Source organism: Centruroides sculpturatus, unplaced genomic scaffold (genome assembly GCF_000671375.1).
Source record: "Centruroides sculpturatus isolate CEXI.00-Female unplaced genomic scaffold, Cexi_2.0 scaffold1664, whole genome shotgun sequence".
In the NCBI taxonomy this organism is placed as follows: Eukaryota; Metazoa; Arthropoda; class Arachnida; order Scorpiones; family Buthidae; genus Centruroides; species Centruroides sculpturatus.
In genome coordinates, this window is record NW_019385917.1 from 46378 (window position 1) to 67406 (window position 21029).

The following is a 21029-nucleotide window of genomic DNA, read 5'->3' on the forward strand; positions in this document are numbered from 1 at the left end:
CAAATAATTTTCTATGTGTTTAATTTATAGAACAACCTTATAAGAACCTATATTACTGCCAAACAGCTTGTGGTCCATGGCAAGACAAAAAGTTTGATAAATGGTCCCTCCTCATTAAAAGGTTAACCTACTGGTCTATAAGGTTGAAACCTTGCTTCTGCACATTGAGAGATTACTTTCTAAGTTCTATCCCGGATGCAGAAGCGTACCACTCGCAGATATTAGAGCTTACTCACTTATTATGCTATTCCAGTGATGGGCAAACTTTTTAAAGAGCGGGCCAAAGGAAAGGGAGAAAACTTTAGGCGGGCCAATATAATTGTAACCTAGCGCTGCATCTGAAAACATGTGGTGCTATAAAAACATGTGCAGGCCGTCCGCCATATTTCTTTTTCTCTCTTTCGCCTACGCTACGCACAACGAGTGGATGTTCTGTACCGAAGCATGCTTGTAACCGATCGAGCTTTTACTCAATAAGTGTAAAACAAAATTTTGTACATGATTGTAAATAAACTTTCATGGTGAGATATAAAGCTTCGGTTATTTTATATAATCAACGAACACTCAAGTTAAGTGGTGCATCAACCACCACAGCCTGTATTCTTTTTTACTCGTCAGATTAGGAATAATGTCGCGCGGGCCGGATAGAACATTTCAGGGAATAATGTCGCGCGGGCCGTAGTTTGCCCATCACTGTGCTATTCGATTTAACAAACATACCTACATTCAAAAGCATGGAGTACCCATGGGTAGCCCCATCTCAGGGGATCTTTGTGAATTAGTCCTACGACAATTGGAGGAACGGCCATTAAAAAACATTAAGCATAACATCCTCTGTACACCAGATATGTCGATGACATTTTAATTGTATGGAGAAAACATCCTAATATTGGGGACGTGTTAAAAATGTTTAATACAGCTACGGATTAACGCTAAAGTTGGATCAGGAGAGCGGTAATAGCATTAATTTCTTAGACATCAGGATTCAAGTAGCTGATAGCAAATTCGTCACAGCAATTTACCACAAGGCTCCTTCCATCTCCCTATTCATACCTTCCAATTCAGCGAACCCATGGTCATATAAAGCATCCGCATTCCACACTCCTGTGGCCAGAGCTTACTCCCATTCTACACAGTTGTCTGGTACCAACAAGGAGCTGGAACATCTCAAACAAGTAGATTACAACCACGGGTATGGCCGCATGTTTATCAACAATCTGGCATCCAAACATCTAACTCAGTCATCTAACAGGGTTAACAAAGCAGAAGCAAAACAGGTGATCTTAGACTATGAACCGACACTACATCGCATATATAGAAGGATTGCAAATAGTTTAAATGTACTCCTTGCCTATAGAAGGAAACCCACTGTTTTCCGCCTTCTCTCAAATGCGAAGGACAACAATGAAGACGCTCTGGCTCCTGGGATTTACCACATCCCCATATATGACAAGAGGTTTGACAGATTATTAGCTTACATAGGATCCACATACAGATCGCTGCAAGCCAGACTAAAAGATCACAAATACACAAATATGACGTACTAAAAGGTAACATCAGTACAGCTTTAGCACGGTATGCCAGTGATCCGGGGATTTCCCCCTGTTGGGACCAGGCCAAGCTAATACACATGGTTTTCGACATGCAAAATATAAAAATTGTAGAAGCAGTAGAGATCTACAAGGTGAGCATGAGTGGAAACTGCATCAACACGGATGTCATTCCGGTATCATCAACGTGGAAACGCTATCTAGACTCATAATATACGTCATACACAATATGTCACAGCTGTTTTCATTCTTTTAAAAAATTTAAAAGGCAGCTAAGTTCTATTTATAGAACAATTTTTCCAGTTGGTATTTCCTGAGGAAGGCCGATAAATTTAGTGGCCAAAAACATTCGATATGTGTTTTTGATTTTTATTTGCTGGAAATTTTGAATTTAGGTATGATTTGCAAAAACTGTTTCTTCATGCCCATTCTTTCTAATAGAGACTATAAAACTTTATAATTAACAGTATCAAAGGCAGATATAAATAAATTTTTCCCTCTCTTTTTTCTGCAGTTTTGATTGAACCAATGCATTTAGTACAAATATTTAGTCCTGACAAGATTGGCCAGGTGGAAAACCTGCTTGCTCCAGACAAAATATACTTAAGGATCCAGTTTTCTAGTCTTTTATTTAATAAAGATGTAAACAGTTTCCCAATTACAGGAAACCAAAGATATAGGTTGATAATTTTTGAGGTCATACACATTGCCTTTTTTTATATATTGGAATAATCAAAGATTCAATTAATGCTTCTGGAAAACTAGAATTTCTCTTAACAGAGTTAAAAAATTTCCACTTTAACTCTGAAAGTGAAATATTTAAAGTGTCTGAAAGACACTAAATATTTTGTTCTAATAAAATCAATTCTAGGTAAGGTACCAGCTTTAAAACGATTAATAGCTTCTTTTATCTCCTCCAATGTAAAATCTATAAAACATTCTGTCTCTATTGGAAACACTTCGTACACATCCATTGATAATTATTCACCATTAATAATTAAAAAATGTTCTTTAGATAATTTAGCAGAATAAAAATTGAATCATCTTTTCAAACTAATTCTTTAACCATAACTTGATGGTTACAGAATTACTTTAACTATTTAAAACTATTAATTATTTGTTAAAATATTTTAGAATTATTGCATGACACCAATCTCCTATTTAAATTCCAAAAATAAGATTGTGTTTTCTACCATATATAGAACTAAAGATACTTTAAAAAAATTTCTCCAAATCGAAATCGTTTCGTAAAGAAAATATTAATATATATCGAGAGTTTAGTTAGTAATTAGCCAGAATTTCTTAAATTATAATTGAATATCATTAATATAAAATCTATTTATATTAAAATATAAAAAATTTTAATTTGTAACACATTTAGCAATTTTTTTCTAAGCATAAATATTTCTTAATTCTTCAGAGACAATAAAAAAAAAAAAATCTACTCACTTCCAGAATGTTTTCAACTTCAAATTATTTTTATACTGTTTTGAGATTTTGCTTACCTTTTTTACAAAATAACTTGGAATAGGAGTAAGTGGCACATGTGACAGTATGATTCTTATTTTTCCAGGAATTAATTTAGGAGTAATTTCATATTCTGATGATCTTGTCAAATAATTTACCTGAATGATACATTTAAATAATTAGTGTTTCTAGCATTGTGTAGAATGATTTAATCTTTTTAAAATAATTAACCTAACAATTAAGTTGGTTTAATTAGATGTACAATTATATAAGATCATGTAAGCAGAATTTTTACAGAATTAACAATATATTTGCAGTGTATTACACCAGCATTTTCTGAACTGGAGTCCTGTAGAATGTGCAAAGTTATATTTTTATATACTGTTATAAAATCACAAGTTTCATTACAGAACAGTACTAACTGTAATATGATTAGTATGCATGCACGTTTTCCCTCAGAGTTCAATCCATATCTCTAATTTACACTTACATTTAAGAATACATAAATTGTTTATATACTTAAATAATAAAAAGCAGTTTACAGACTAAAACAAATTTTTGGTGCAGCAATTTAGGTAACTGCTTACTGTTTATGATACTTTACTGTTTATGATACATATACACCACACAAACTTATTACTCCTTTAGGAATTGCATTTGTACAACTGCCTATCCTACAACCAGCTAATGCAGTAATAATTTCTTTATTCAAATGTTTTCAATCATCTTAAACATCTTCAGGAAATTACATTCTAAAAAAATGAATGCCTAACAGTTCTTCTAGAATGTATTTGATTTACAGAATGCATTTGACGAAACAAGTTTTGAAAAATAGAAAAACTATTGAATGTTCATTCTTTTAGAATGAAATTTTCCAAAGATAAGCATTTAAGATGATTGAAAACATTTGAATAAAGAAATTTTTACTTCATTTGATGGTTGTAGGGTTGGTAGTCACAAACACATGTATATACAGTAGAGCGTTGTTTATCCGAAAGAATTCCGGTTGGCAAATTTAAATTTTCGCTAGTGCTGTGGAGCTGCAATCTTTGGCTATATCTTGGGCTACTCCAATATTTTTTTTGATGTGTGTTTTTTAGCTGGCAGCACTGGCACTTTTGTGTAGTGTTTTTCTCGGGACTGTCTGTCATGCTGAATCAAACGTTTTTTGATACTAGATTAACTTCTAAAGTATAATTTCTTTTGTTTTTATATTTTTCAATATATTTATTTTGTTTGTAAAAAAAAAGAAATAATTTTTAACGATACAATAGCCACGATTATTATTTTAAAAAGTTTACATTAGGCTTAACATCGATGAAAATTCAATGCGAAGCGACACGAAACGGAGCAAAATTTCAACATGGGATAGGTTAATGTATTTTTTCGTACATAATCGGTTATCTGAAAAATAAGTTATCCAAACAACCCCAATTCCCAATTGATTCGGATAAACGACGCTCTACTGTATTCATGTATGAATACATATTTGTATTAAATAATATACAATGCCATAAAAGATAAGCACTCACTTCACATGCTATGCTAAAAGTTTACCACGGTCCATAACCTACTTTAATTACACTGTTTGACAAGGGTTCTATTTCTGATATTAAAGTGCGTGATTCTAAACCAATTTATCATGGGAAATTTTAATCTGGAAACAGAAGTTCGTTGTCAGGGATACTTTTTGTGTAATGTGTATATATATGTAAATATTCACAGTTCATGACAAACATAGGGACTTTATAGAGAGATATGTGTATGTTGCCGCATCCAGTAGTGATCAAACGTGACAATTTCTTGTTCAACAGCAGGTGGGAAGCGAGGTAGACATCAGTGGGTTATTCCCTGCCACACATCTGTAGTTAAGACCACCTGCAATCACTCATTAGCTCGAGCATGTAAAGCGAGTCAGCGACCAGCTGTCAGAGTCAGCTCTGTCGCTGACTCTGACAGCTGACTCAGAGTCGCTGACTCTGTCGCTGACTCTGACCAGCTGCCAAGTCAGCGACCAGCTTTACAGCTGGTCGCTGACTTGGCAGTAAAGCTTCATGTGTCTCAGAGGCAGGTGCAGCGATGTTACAACAGTAGTGTTAACTGTAATTAGTGTCAATCTTAACAAGTGTGTATTTTGGCTGACAAGAAACTGTCTTTACCATATTTCCGAGCACCGTTAAACTTATAACATCCTGTGTTTAAACTGATTTAGTTTGGTTCTGAAGATATATTAAGTGCTTGTTTTTACACATCAGTGTTTCTCTAGTTATCTAGTACTAATGTAGTATAGATGTATTATTAGAGGTATTTTTAAATTTTCACAAAATGCCATGTCATCATAGATGTCAATATAAGCCAGACAACTTCTGTTACATTTGTGGGAAATTCACCTTTGCCAGAAATAGGAAGAAAATTTCAGCAGTCATAAAGAAAGCATATAAACATTACTTTGGAATAGAGGTAGGAGACCAAGATAAGGAATGGGCACCACATTTCTGTTGTGCTACATGTTACTGCAAACTAATTCAATGGTGGAAAGGTAAAGAGAACATGGTGTTGATCACTGTGCCCATGGTATGGAGGAAGCCAAAGGACCACGTTACTGATTGTTATTTCTGTCTAACAAAAATTCAGGGTTTTACTAACAAAAAATCAAAGAGACATATTGTTTATCCAGATCTACCTTCAGTGAGAATGCCAGTGCAGCATTCTGACAGCCTTCCAGTACCTTCAAGAGCTCCAGATTAAATTCAGAGTTATAGTGAAGTAAGTAGTGCTGAAGAAATCACATGTACTGAAACAGATGATCCTCCATATCACTGCACAAGTGAGTCATCGCCACATTTACTAATACAGTAGAGCCTCGAAAGATGTGGACCGAAGGGTGGCCGAGTTTTTGAAAATGCCGGGTTATCGGGAATGGAGTTAAAAAAAATAAGTATGACTGTTTCCTCAGAAAATACTGAACTGTACTTATATGTATTGTTTACTTGAGAATACAACAGAAAATAAACTGCCCAAATACCCTTAAACAAAGGAAAAGTACGTCTTTTATGAAGACATAGAGCCTTTACTACATGAAAATGAAAATTAATGGATACACTGTACATTACCTGATAAGACAGACCTCAGAAAAATACTTTATGAGGCATAAAGCTGTCTTTATCATAAAAATTAATTAACTAAGGATTTTTTTTGCCCTGCCAGGGTGTGGCCGAGTTATCTGGAGTGCCAGGTTATCGAGTGCAGAGTTTTCGAGGCTCTACTGTACAAGCAGATTTATATGATTTAGTGCGTGATCTAGGACTAAGTAAACAAAAGGCGCAACTGCTTGGTTCGAGATTACAAAAGTATAATCTACTCCACCAAAGTACTAAAATCAGTGAGTTTAGGCACAGAGAACATGCCTTTATTTCTTATTTTGCAACTGATGAAGCACTGACATTTTGCAATGACGTTGCTGGCCTAATGAAGGTGTTGAACTTCACCTACAGTTCACAGGAGTGGAGACTTTTCATAGATGCGTCAAAAACAAGTCTCAAAGGTGTTTTGCTCCACAATGGAAATAAAATTCCCTCTGTTCCAGTTGCTTATGCCAGCTTGACTAAAGAGAATTACAAATTCTTATAAAGGATGCTAAATTCATTACAATACAATGAATACAAATGGAAAATATGTGGAGACTTCAAAGTAATTGCTATGACATTGGGAATGCAACAAGGCTACAGGAAGTATGCATGTTTTTTTTTGCAAGTGGGATAGTCATGACAGAAATTCTCACTATGTGAAAAAGAAATGGCCTAAGCGGAGATGGAAAGTGGGCAAAAAGAATGTGCAATGTGAAAGTCTGGTAGCTCCTACTTCCACCACTTCATATCAAACTTGGTCTAATGAAACAATTTGTAAAGGCCATGGATCCAACAGGCAGTGGATTTGCTTATCTAGCTGACAAATTCCCATCTTTCAGTTGCAAAAATAAAGGAAGGTGTATTTGTGGGCCTGCAAATCAAGAAGCTGCAGAAAGATGCAAATTTTGAAGCACATTTAACTGCCAAAGAAAAGAGAGCATGTGAGTGTTTCAAGATGGTATCAGAAAACTTCCTCAGAAGAAGAAAAGCTACCAACTACAAAGCAATGGCGAATGACATGATCAAAGCATATCAAGATCTGGGGTGCAATATGTCTCTGAAGGTACATATGATAGACTCTCATCTGGACTACTTCACAGAGAGTTGTAGTGACATATTGGATGAAAATGGCGAAAGATTCCATAAAGACATTTTTACTATAGAAAGGCGTTATGAAGGGAATGGGTACTTTTTATGTTAGCAGATTATTGATGAAATATCATTTGAGAGAAGAAAGATTCTCAATAAAAGAGAAAAAAGTGACATGCATTACTATATGGTGGCTCATTTTTTGTCAATTTTCTGTAATTACTCATGTGAAATAAATGCTACAAAGCAAATACACTAAGAGTAATGTGTTATATGTTAGATCCCAACCTCTCTTAAATGTGATGAACTTAATAACATCATAAAAAAGCTGATTTGTTTCTTGAATTTCAGCTAATGTGTCCTGCACTATATCAGAAACATAAAGAAAAAATAAAATTGTGATTACTCATAAACTATCCCTGACAGAAAAAAACTAAATACAGGTTCGAATTCAGTGCTTGAAGTACAACTAGGAACACAATGTATTTTTTCAAAAATAGGAAAAACATTTTTTTTTTTTCCAGAACAGTATTATATCTGAGTATGTAAATAATTCATAATTGTATAATTGGAAGCATGAATTAGTGACATGGATCAAATGTGCTCTATGAGGAAAGCGTAAGCACATTTACATATAACTGAAATCTCACAGTAGTGTGTGTTTGTGCTCATGTACACACAGACACACACAGTAGAAGTTTGTTAATTCAGCATCTAAGGGAAAAGAACAGTGCTGGTTTAATGTATTTTTTTTAAAATTCAATAATTTATATGCAATCCAAATATTGTATATATTGCTGTATATTTTGTACTGATGCATGCTACTGTGTGCTTACAATTTGTTTCCCATGCTCTTTAATCAGTCTGAACATAATCTAGTGCCTGACTGTATTCATATTTGAAACTGTATCTAATATTTTGAATTATTCAGTTTGAACTATTAATGAAATTATATCCTTTGATTATTAATTTTTTTAAACATCAAATTAGCAAAATGAAAGTATTAATTATAAAAAAAACAGCCATCTATATATATAAAAATGAATGAATGTCTACAAGTCTGTCTGTATGTCCTTCATGCATTACCATACAGTTTATCCGATTGCCATGAAACTTTGGGAAGTTGTTTAATATACTCCTGCAAAGGTTTCTTGCATAGTATATTTATCCTACAATAGATGGCGCGAGTATATACAAGCATTTCACTGTGTGTTCAATCAATTTCAAATTGTGAAGAGCATTTCCCCCCTCCAAAAAATACCTCTATACAGTATATACATTTGTGAACTGTTATTTACGATATTTGTAATAATTTTTGTTTAATCACTTTATTTCAACTATTTTTTGCTAATTATGTATTTGCTCAATCTTTGTACCTTAACTGTATCCCGAACAACAACCAAAGTTGTAGGAGGAAATTTGCCTATTTTACTGATCTAGAGATCCCCTTTTCCAAATTTTAATATCAACTCACAATAATTTAAAAAGACAAATTACAATAAAACAGTTTATTATCCAACTATCAGAAATTCAACACANAGTTAAAGTTTAAGAAATAAGTAACAGCTAACAAAAAATTGTTTTTGCATTATATTTTTTGTTTTTTTTTTACTAGAGATAATAAGATATACTAAATTCTGGCAATACAATCTAATACCAATACTTACTTCTATCAATACTCTACAGTTGGTAATAAATAATATTCTTAAAGCTCATTGGTTTACAGAACATTCAATTTGTTCACTAACTTTTTAAATTCAAACATAAAGAATAAGAGTTCACCAATTTGATTTACAAGCATCTTTTGAATTTGGGCCTTAGGCAATTTTAATTGTCTAGTTTGCATAGGTCTAAATCCAACCTTGTTTTTAGGAATTTTTTCCAGAACAGAATAAATTTATCACTATTATACTATTATAAATATATTATTTAATTGAATAAATTTATAGTAATACTAGCTGTTACCTGCGACTTTGCCTGCGAAAATTTTGAAAGCAAACCCCATTTATATTCAGTATTTCAACAACCATAGTAATCTATATATATAATCGAGATGGGTTGATAATAATAATAAGCGCAGAGCCCAAACAGTTAAGAGTTGAAAGTTGAAATTTGGTACACAGTGAGGGTAGGTCACGAGAATGCACACTAAGAAGGGATTTTTTGAAATTCCTCCCTACTGGGGAGAGGGATAGGATTAAGGCTTAACACTTCCATGAACAATGGAAGTGTCAACAATGGAAGTGTTACGTAAGAATAAAATTGTTAAGAGAAAACGATGTGCAAAAGGCAGATGCAGATTTTTATGTTTTGCAGGAAATCGAACATATTTTTAGACTAAAAATTCTCTAATTAGTCTGGAAACAGAGGGACCCAATTCTTGCATTCTGTGAAAAGGGCAAGGTTGACTATAACGTAATAATCTTAATCTTCGCTATCGTTACTTATGCCCGAGCTATGCTGGGTTTACCTGCTAGTTGTTATATAACACCTACTGCTGAGAATGATGAGAATTGCCGAGAATCAAACAAACTATTTTTAAATTTGATCAATTTTCTGGAACGTTTACAATCGTTCTATAATCGAACCAATATGCAATAACAAATTTGAATTTAAAACGGTTTGAACATTTTTAAAATCGAAATAGATAAAAATATTTATAACAATGTCTGAAATGTTATTAATTTAATACACCTAAGTACTCGATGAAAATTGCACCCTATTGCAACAGACATACGTACTCTCATTTTCAATTCCAATAACATGTATTACTTGGATACGTGGTCACCATGGGATAGCTGGTAACGAAAGAGCTGATCAACTTGCAAAAGAAGCTGCGACTGATACACTGTCTGATATTATATACAACAAGATCAGTCATAGAACAACTAAAAAATTACTATGCGACGACGGGAAATTTCGAAAAATCCCTTCTTAGTATGCATTGCCATGGCATACCCTACTAAAACACAGATAAAAACAAAAAATCGCATCTAAAATAATTATCAATGTTTATTGCCCTAAGGACATGGGAATGGATAATATGATCCATATGATCCAAAATATAATAAATAGCTTGCAGAATGTCAGGTTCATAATTGCTGGTGACATAAATGCCCACTCACCTTTATGGGGAGGTGAACAACAAGATCGCCGCGGCAAACTATTTGAAGAATTCCTTGCCTCTAATAATTTACATCTACTGAATAACCCTTTATCACCACCCACATATACTTCCAGGCAAGGGGATACCTAAATTGATATTACAGTATGTAGTCCTGAGAGTATTGCTGAAATGGATAACTGGAGAGTGTTATGTGAAAATAGCCTTAGTGACCATACATACATATATTTCATTTCAACTTCATGACTTACATTGTAATAATACACACGCACCAATTAAGACCCGATATAATCTTGCTTTGGCTAATTGAGAGGAAATGCAATGTTTCTTGATTAATAATCTTGTTAGTTATAATTTTAACAGAATTGATACTGTTAAACATTCTCTTAATTACAATATTGAAACAATTGAGAATGAATGTAACTGATTCATTCCTAAAATGACTCCGAGACTTCGATTGGTATCATGGTGGACTAAGGAGCTTTCTGCGCTTTGTAAAATTAACAATGCCCTGAAATGGAAATACCAAACCTGTAGAATTGAATGTGAGCATAATCAACTAAAACAGCAATACTATAATCATCAGGCTATATATAAAAAATAAATAAAATGTGTCAAAATTAAATCATGGCATGAATATTGTACTAATGCCTCTAAAAACCATTGGGGGTATCTTACGAAATTATGCATGAACAAACTTCGGAAACAGCAAATACTCATTAGTGCGGGTAATGATACTCTCAACAGTAATTTTCATGATACTCTAAACAAACAGTTTGATACCTTCTGTATAGCTGATCCCACGGATGAAGATACTCCATACCAGACATCTTTAAGAGAAGATGTCAATACTATTGTTAATACCGATAACTCTCCTGCTTTTACTTATCATGAAATTAACGTTTTTAACAAACTAAAAGCGAACAAGATGCCTGGTATTGATGGCATTAATGCCAAAATCGCTAAACATATATGGCAAATTATACCACAGCATCTAGTACTTGTGTACAATACCTGCCTAATTGCGGGTATTTTTCCATTTAAATGGAAAACTGCGAAAATAGTCCCTATCCCTAAGTCTGGTACTTCTAATGATTTTTGACCGATCTCTTTGCTGCCAATATTTGGTAAAGTTTTAGAACGACTAATGGCTGACCGCTTGACTTGGATTGTTGAACATAATTCTTTCCTTAGTAACTTACAATTTGGTTTTCGACAACAAAGATCCACCAATGATGCAATCAATCAAGTCGTTGCTAACATCAAAAACCTTCGCGAACAAAATAAATACATCTTGGGCATCAGTTTAGATATATCTAAAGCGTTCGACACTGCTTGGTGGCCTTTTACATTATATCAAATCAGACAAACTGGCTGTCCTGCTGATCTATATAGACTCTTTGTTAATTATTTAGCAAACCGCAAGGCAATATTAATGCAAGGCTCTTACTCCATTGAATGTGTAATCACTCAAGGATGTCCACATGGTTCAGTCTGTGGACTGCTTTTATGAAATCTTACATTCGATGCCTTCTTGCAGGAATCTTTCGGCCAAGATAAAACTACTGCATATGCTGATGATGTATTAATATTGATTGGTGGACGATCTCGAGCTATGCTTGAAAATCAGGGCAATGAGATCCTAAGTAAAATCCACAAATGGGGACTAGATCATAAATTACAATTTAATCCGAATAAAACTATGGAAATTGTTTTTAACAAACCTTACAGTCCTAATCTCTATCGACATGTATCACTAATAAAAATAAATGGGCAAACAATTGCAATTAAAGAAAGTATTAAATATCTTGGCATATGGTTAGATTTCAGACTTGGATGGGATGCTCATGTTAAATACATAGCCAGAAGAACGAGTCTAATTTTTCAAGCCTTTTCTTCTGTTGCACGGAAATCTTGGGGACTAAGCTCTGCAGCCATCAGTATCATCTATAATCAGATCTATGTGCCAATTATAACTTACGGCTGCTGCTCTTAGGGAAACGCAGTGTCAAAAGTTTATCTGCAAAGAAAGCTTCTATCGTCACAACGAAAAGCCCTTCTTCTAATCACCAAGGCATATAGGACTGCCCCTCACAATGGCTTACAAATACTTGCTGGGAAACCTCCAATTACTGAAGTCATTAAACTGGAATACCAACTTCACCAACTTAGAACAGGGACTGACATTAATACTCCAACCTGTCAACTCTCTGCAAGTAACTATGAACAAACTAGTCCCATAACATCAAGTCTACCACCCTATATTGATCATTTTATTGGTTCTGACCCACCTGTTGTTTCTGACATTAAAATCTATTCTGATGGCTCTGGCGTTAATAATCACATTGGTTGTGCTTTTGTTGCATATTGTAACAATGAGGAAATCTTCTATCAGAAGGGTAGACTTGATGACACCTGCACGGTTTTTCAGGCTGAAATGCAGGGAATTCACCTGGCAATTCTCTGGTCTGAACTTTTTGTAACCATAAAATTATTCACGTTGTAAGTGACTCTTTTTCTGCTGTAGAACTCATTCATAGCAGAAAATTGCACCCTATTGCAACAGACATACGTACTCTCATTTTCAATTCCAATAACATGTATTACTTGGATACGTGGTCACCATGGGATAGCTGGTAATGAAAGAGCTGATCAACTTACAAAAGAAGCTGCGACTGATACACTGTCTGATATTATATATAACAAGATCAGTCATAGAACAACTAAAAAATTACTATGCGACGACCTCATAAATCGTTGGCAGCACACTTGGGACCAAAACCATAATGTCGTAACCTACAAATTTATACCCTGCATTACAGATTACCTCAAGAAGCATAAATGGACCTTTCTCAGCCCACATATTACTCAATTTCTTACCAGCCATGGTAGGTTTTCTATCTACTTACAAAGGTTCACTGGTAAACAAACTTCTTTCTGTTCCATCTGTAATCAGCCTGATGGTGTTGATCATTATCTTTTTGAATGTATCTCATTGGAAGCTGAACCCCTGGCCTTAGAACTTACTGTTAAAAATTACAACTTAAACTAGCCATGTAAACATGAAGAGCTGTTAATGAGTAACGAGATCTTCAAATCATTTTACAGACTAGTCAAACAGCATGCTATTATTGCACCAACTGCTATCAGAGAATAGCTTACTACTGTTTCTTCTGAACTTCACACCATCCAACCTGATAAATCTGATGGAATCAATGAAAATTTTGATAAACTGACTCCTGATTATTTTTGTTCTTGCTTTAATCAATTACTGCATAAGTTACCATGAATCAATCCACACGTGAAATACTTTTGACCTCGTCTAATTCTTGTTCTGCAAGTGCATTTTTGTGTTCGGTAAGTACTCATGTACTCTAGGTGTCTTGGAGATCCTTATGGACAGGTTTACTCCAAGGAGTTTTGTGGTTCCTCCATAACGGACTTATTTCAAGAGAATATGGAGTTATTCCTGGTGTTTTGCTCTGCACATTTTTCCTCTATATTATTCCATTGAACTCTCTCTTAGCTTTAATTTTAGTTATTAAGTTTATTTTTCTCATGTTAGTTATTAAGTTCTACATCTGATAACTCTGTATACATTGATATTCTGTAATAATATTTCATTGTTATTCTGTATTAATGTTATTAATGTATTAATTATTCTCTCTGTAATATTTTGTATTTAACTGACAGTTTTGTATACACTGTTAATATGTACTATTGTAAAATGTATATAATTTTTCTCAGCTGTGCTCTTGCGGTGCTGGGTATGTGCCTCGAGCACCTAATAAAAATGATTGATTGATTGATTGAACAAATTTATAACTTAATGCAGTAGAGCGTCGATTTTCCAAAAGTCAATCATCTGAAAGAATTCCAGTCGGCAAATTTAAATTTTCGCCAGTGCTGTGGCACTGTAATCTTTGGCTATGTCTTGAGCTACTCAAATACTTTATGTTTTTGATAATAAATTAACANAGAATTCCAGTCGGCAAATTTAAATTTTCGCCAGTGCTGTGGCACTGTAATCTTTGGCTATGTCTTGAGCTACTCAAATACTTTATGTTTTTGATACTAAATTAACATCTGAAGTATAATTTTTTATTGTTTTTATATTTTTCAATATATTTATTTTGTTTGTACAAAATAAAAAAATAATTTTTAACGATACAATAGTGTTTGTTAGGCTTAACATCGACGAAAACTCAATGCGAAGCGACATGCAACGGAGAAAAATTTCGACGTCGGATACGTTAAACTATTTTTTCGTACGTAATTGGTTATCCGAAATATCAGTTATACGAACAACCCCAGTCCCCAATTGATTCGGAAAATCGACGCTCTACTGTACTTACAATGCTGTTTTGTGTTATACATTAATTAACAAGCATGAAAAAAAATCAGTAATACAGTATGTAAGTAACAATTTACTACTAAAACAAATAATATAAATAACACCTTTTTAACGGCCCAGCAAAAACATTTAATTCTATAAAAACGTTTTTGACCGATTTTAGCGGTCTTCATCAATTATTCTAATATTAAAAAAAGGACAAAGCATTTGAATTTATGCAATACAAAATAAATAAAATCAAACTGCGATTATACAGACAATGGAAAAATCGCTTGTGGGTTATTCAAATCATTGCTGGACCGTTAAAAAGGTGTTATTTATATTATTTTATATGTCGTTTTAGTTCCAGTAAGAATTTATTGTTTATTTACTAAAACAAATGTTTTTGATCATCTTTATAACCATCTTCAGGTCTTTGGGTATTATAGATAAAACAGAATTATCAAAAATATTTTAGTAATACATTGTTACTTTCATACTGGATTAATGGTTTCCTGTGCTTGTTTATACTAATCCCATCCAGTTTCTGTTGTTACTTTTTAACATTATAAGCCTTTTATATTAATTAATATAAAAAGCTTATTATATTATTTTGTGTTATACAAGTTATACCCTTATTTATCAACATAAAAACTTTTTAATCCTTACAAAATGTATTAATTAATACAGCATGGTCTTGTTTTACATAGGGGTTGCATGTCAGCAGGTACTAAGTAAAATAAAATTCTGCATAAATTTATGCTCCACCCCGAGTAATCTCAGACAATTTCCTACACACTTGTGCAACCATTTATGGTCAAGAAAAAAATGTTACAATGCATTTTAAAGGCTTTACTTATGTTTTAGCTATAATCAGAAATATCAGACCAAAATTTTACTTAACATATATAGAGCAAAATTTTACACCATATCAAGAACACTACTTGAGAAAACTACATGCAAATAAAGATATTAATCATAATGAACAGCATTCATTAGTTCTCTGTTGAAATTTGCTAAAATTAAGAGTAGGACTTGATGACACTATGAGTGAGTTAACCTAACAATTTGCTATCTGCACTAACACAGACCATGTACATCAATCCTATGTAAAACAAAACTCTGCTGTATTTGAAAAAATAATAATTATAATTCATGTTACCTTAACAAATTCAGCAAACTTTACATTTAAAAACACATCCTTCTTAAAGTAAGAATCAAATCTATCTATCTTATCAGAAAGAGCATCCCCATTTTCTCCTCCTATATCATTGTCACCTGGTATAATTATAACCTATTAAAAAAATTGATTATTTTTAAAATACAATGTAATGGAGTTTTTGTATTTAAACATTAAATCATAATTTAATAACAACATCAAAATCAACTTTAATAGTTTTAATATATTTAAATTGATTAAATAATAATTTCATTAATAGCAGACTGATAAGACTATAATTAACTAAGATAGGTTTTGATAATGAATAGATCCTGAGTTATTCTATTTTAATTTTATTTTTTACAAGTTTTGGACAGTTAATAATATAATATAATACGTCCAGCTTTTTGTCGGATTGTCAGGCATTTGACTACTCTGTCCTCCATCTAGGATCACCTTGCACCAGACTTCGATTTTTCCTCCTTCTTGGAGTGTGATGAAAAACGTGTACAAAAACCATATGGTTTTACACTATTTTCTACAATACAGCTAGGTAGATGAATGCAACAACTGAGAAATTAATAGAAGTTTGCAATTTTCAGAAATTTTTCGTAGAAGGGTAGAAAGGTATACGGATAAAAAATTATTGTTTTTGTTTTCCACAGAATTATTTTCCTGTATGTTGCTAAGATGATTGTGTCATCATCATCCATCTTGGATTTATTCTAATTCTTTCTGCCAGAAAGCATAAAAATGAAATAGTAGTTTTAGTAGTGCAATTTGCATGGTAGTCACATGATTATGTTCTGGCTTGGCACATTGAAATCACTTACGTGGATACCCCAGTTTAGGATGAAAAATGTGAATAACATAATTAGGATAACTTCTTGCTGTGAATTTAACTTAGCAAATTAAAAATTGCATGCTTACTTCAATAACACATAATAGGACAGAGTTGACCATTTGTGCATCATACATATGGACGAAAGTGGAGTGACCTACAAATTAAGGCTTCTATCTTAAGAACCACAAAATTTTCATTCATAACATTCAAATCTAATATTTTGCAGATCTTAGTTCAAAGCCCCAACTATCTTAAAGTGCAGTTTCAACAAAATTGGAAGGGGGTAAAGCATGAACAGTTGGTTCATCCTTTTATATTTTCATTATTTATTCAAATATATATCAGGAAACAAATCTATATCACATTAGTTACAAAATTAACAAATAACGTAACCAACACCTTATTGTTTGCTGAGGGAGTTTTATTAAAAACGAACGTTTTCGATCCACTTAACGGATCATCATCAGGCTAGAACATACAAAAATGGAATACATCATAAATGGAACAATAAGTTCAAAAATTCAAAAATATCAATAAACTGATAACATATCATTTAATAAGAATAAAAAATAAATTGTAAACGATACCTAATAATAAATAATATACTACAAAGACTAAACATTAATACGATCTATCATAGCTAAATAGAAGCTACTAAGTTTCCTTTAAATCAAATATATATCATATTTCAGTTGATGTGCTACTTGTAAGCTTTTTAACGGCAAATTTCCAAGCCGAGGGTAGACCTTCCGCATACCTAGCATTAATGCATCCTTCTTTAAGTTTGCTCCTGTATATCTCCATTTTTTCGACCGTCTTCGCCAAAGTTGGTGAGTGTACTTGTCTCACGACTTCCGCTTCCTCCCATCCAACCAGGGATCCTTGGGCTTGTGTCATCTGGGCCAATATTGTTGTATTAGACCCTTTTCTAGCATCATATTTGTGTTCTCTAATCCTTACCCCGAGGTTTCTGGTAGTAACTCCTACGTAATCTTTTTTTATTCCTAATAGCTGGTTCTTGTAGGGAATCTTGTAAACACCTGCCTTATCTTCTTTTTTTAATAACCCCTTTATTGTTTCTAAGAATTTTATATAAATTGGGAGCTCTTTTCAAAATCACCGTTGAATCTTTAACGCTTGCAATTTCCTTCATAATTCCTCCTAAATATTTGTTGAATGTAAGTTTTGTGTACTTAGATGGACCTTGTCTGGAGATTTTATCATTATTCTTCTCAAATTTTTTAACAATACCCATTATAATATTTCTCTTATATCCTAAGGCTTCTGCTAACTGTATGATCCTTTCTATTAAGAATAAAAAAAGATTATGTAGGAGTTACTACCAGAAACCTCGGGGTAAGAATTAGAGAACACAAATATGATGCTAGAAAAGGGTCTAATACAACAATATTGGCCCAGATGGCACAGGCCCAAGNCTTTTACGATATTTTATTTTCATATATTGTATAATATTTAATTGATATAACAGTGAATACATTCAATGAATTATAATACTTAATATATATAATTATGAAATTATTAAAACAAAAACAACAAACCTTATTAAAATCCAGCTGTGAAAAAATATTTAGAAAACGATTGATATATTTTTTATATTTTTGATCTGATGCAATTTCACCTTCATCCAAATTGTCTCCCAAAAGAATAATTACATCTGGTTGGATATGATTTAATGCTAAATTAAAAGTCTTCTGAACAAATCTGAAATTTAATCAATTAATCTTAATTTACAAGCATAAATATCATTGATATTAAAAATAAAAGAATAATTAACTCAGATACTAAGATATTATTTGATTTGTAACTTCTCACTTAGAAGCTACAAACATTGACAACAGCAATATTTTAAATTGAAACCACACTCATCAGAAAGAGTAATTACTAAAATCATCAATAAACACTTTTGGCTGCTGAGACACATTTATTTAATTATACACTAATGCACATATACCAATTTAATTATTAAGCTTCTAATTCCATTTTGCCAAATTCAATCTTTTGCTAATAAATAATAGTTATTTATGAGGGGTTATCACACATTGAAACTTTCATAAAGCTAATCTATTAAATAAATATTAACAACTATTACTGTGTTACATGTATAGGAGTACCAATGTTGACTACTTGGGAAATGATAAAGATGTATGTAATGTTTGAACAGTAATTACACTTAATAACAAAAGCGTACTTAAAATTTTATAGTATTTTATTTACCTTTTTAAGAGAAAGTGTATTAATAAGTCTGTATTTTGTGAATTGTGAATATTTTGTAAATTGTGAATGTAAAATATTGTTATATCATTAGTTATACTTGTAAGTGCAATTGTTGACAGCTAGTCATTTATCATGGTGTGACAATTGCTTGTCACTTACGTATATAAAATTAAATTGTCGGTTATGATGCCTTTGTTTATAAGTTTCTAGAATGTTCCATTGCCCATTATTGCATCTCAAGGCAATAAACAAGGTTTTGTAACTGAAAATTTATAATTTTATATACAGAAGTGATGAGTGATTGTCACACAAGCCCCCTCTAGAAGTCAGCATCCGTAGTGTAAGCAGTGGAAGTCTATTTTTCTACTCAAGAGATTATAATTATGGACGAATTGACCATGAGTATCGGAATGGCCTATTATTCAATGCTGCTTTGAGTTGGCACACTCCAAGATCTACAATGTGATGAGGGGATATAAGGAATGTATGGTTGATCATCATCATCACTCCCACACTCATTATTCTTGAACAACTGAGTTTGCCTGGATCTACATAGATTATATTATATTGGTTAGGCATGATTTAATCCTATCAACGTGGACCACACTTTTATCGCCTCTTCAGAACCTTTTGATTTCTACTGTAAATATTGGGCTTTCTTTTGATAATTAGTTTAGAGCCTTTATGGTCTGTCATTTCTTTCATTTTCTTATTAAAAATAAGAAAATAAAGACTTTGCAATTGTATTGAGTCTGCTTTTTCAGTTTTTGGTCTGCTACCTTAGTAGCTTCTAATCACTCCTGTTATCATGCTAGTTTTATATCCCAGGGTTTTGATATTTCTGTTAAATTCATTCAGTCTGTTATGTACACTATTGTGATAAAAATATGCTTTTCTAATGAGAGCCTGGAATGCTGCCAGTTTGTATTGATAAGGATCATTCAAATTAGATGAAATATAGAGTGGGCTATGTGCTGGTTTAATGTATACATTGGTGACTAAATTTCCTCTTTTAAACGTGGGATGAAATGCAACAAATATGAAATAACTACATTTATAATCATTGCTAATTGACCAGTATCTCATTAATGATTTTATAAATAACAAGGAACTATTTTCTGTGGATGAATAAGATGCAACACGATTTCTAATTGATGGACATAGTGTTAAACCAATAAACAAAGGGGGATGTATCTTAGTTTATTTATAGTAGGTGCCAATTTACCATAAATAGACTGTAGACCAGTATTTAATGAGTCAGTAATAGTCATTCCTTTACTCAAAACTATTTTTGGACCGTCTCTCTGAAAGAGACATTCCCCTTGGCCTCGATAGCAGCCTGTTATAATGGCAGCATGAACTATATCTGGTTCACAAAAATTATTGCAAAAATGCAAAGAGTCCTTTGCTTGTGCGTATAGGATGACCTAGGTTTTTGAAGCAGTGAAAAATGAATAAAAACCTTGCCTTATATGCAATAAATACAGTATCCCTGTTTTTACAATACCATCGAATGCTACATCAACATGATCCTCTCTTTGGAACTAGAGATACTTCTATCACATTAACCCCCTTCAATTCCACTAGCTACCTCTTATATCTGTCTTCTTAACTTTAAGATAGGTGTTAATGCATTACAAGTTTTCATCACTGTTTGTTGCAATTACTGTAATACAATTTCTAACAGGAATCACAAAAGATAACTATTATTTTATGTTTGTATATACCTTGCTGAATTCCCATGCAATGTGAATTAAAAATAAATCTCACAACGGCTTAGGCAGAACTAGCCTTTTTTTGTGACTCTTGTTTGCTTCAATATGCAAAAAAGTATTAAAAAGTTCCTCTAGTAATGGTACAATTAAAAATATAAATTAAAAACATAAATATCAATAAAATACCAGGATCATATCCAGGATATTATTGGAATTTTTAATACTTTTTTGCATATCAAACTGAATGAGAGTATAAAAGAAAAGGTTAATTCCACCAAAAGCTTTCAGATTATTGTTAGATCCAAAGGTATGAAGAAGAATGAAATATGAAGATTTTTATTTTTTAATTTAATGTTTATTCTGTGTCATAATTAACTCTATCTGG

The 21029-nt window shown here is 32.6% G+C and overlaps 1 protein-coding gene across 1 annotated transcript in view; it reads right to left on the reverse strand.

Annotated features, from left to right (window-relative positions):
* The window catches only part of LOC111612568, a gene marked incomplete at its 5' end in the record, with an annotated part of 55858 nt that overhangs the window by 34337 nt on the left and 492 nt on the right, over nucleotides 1-21029 (reverse strand). Inside the window, 3 exons of the mRNA XM_023353799.1 lie at nucleotides 3056-3175; nucleotides 15854-15985; nucleotides 18254-18416. Of these exons, the coding sequence (XP_023209567.1) occupies nucleotides 3056-3175; nucleotides 15854-15985; nucleotides 18254-18416 (415 nt within the window). The remainder of the gene's footprint in view (nucleotides 1-3055; nucleotides 3176-15853; nucleotides 15986-18253; nucleotides 18417-21029) is intronic.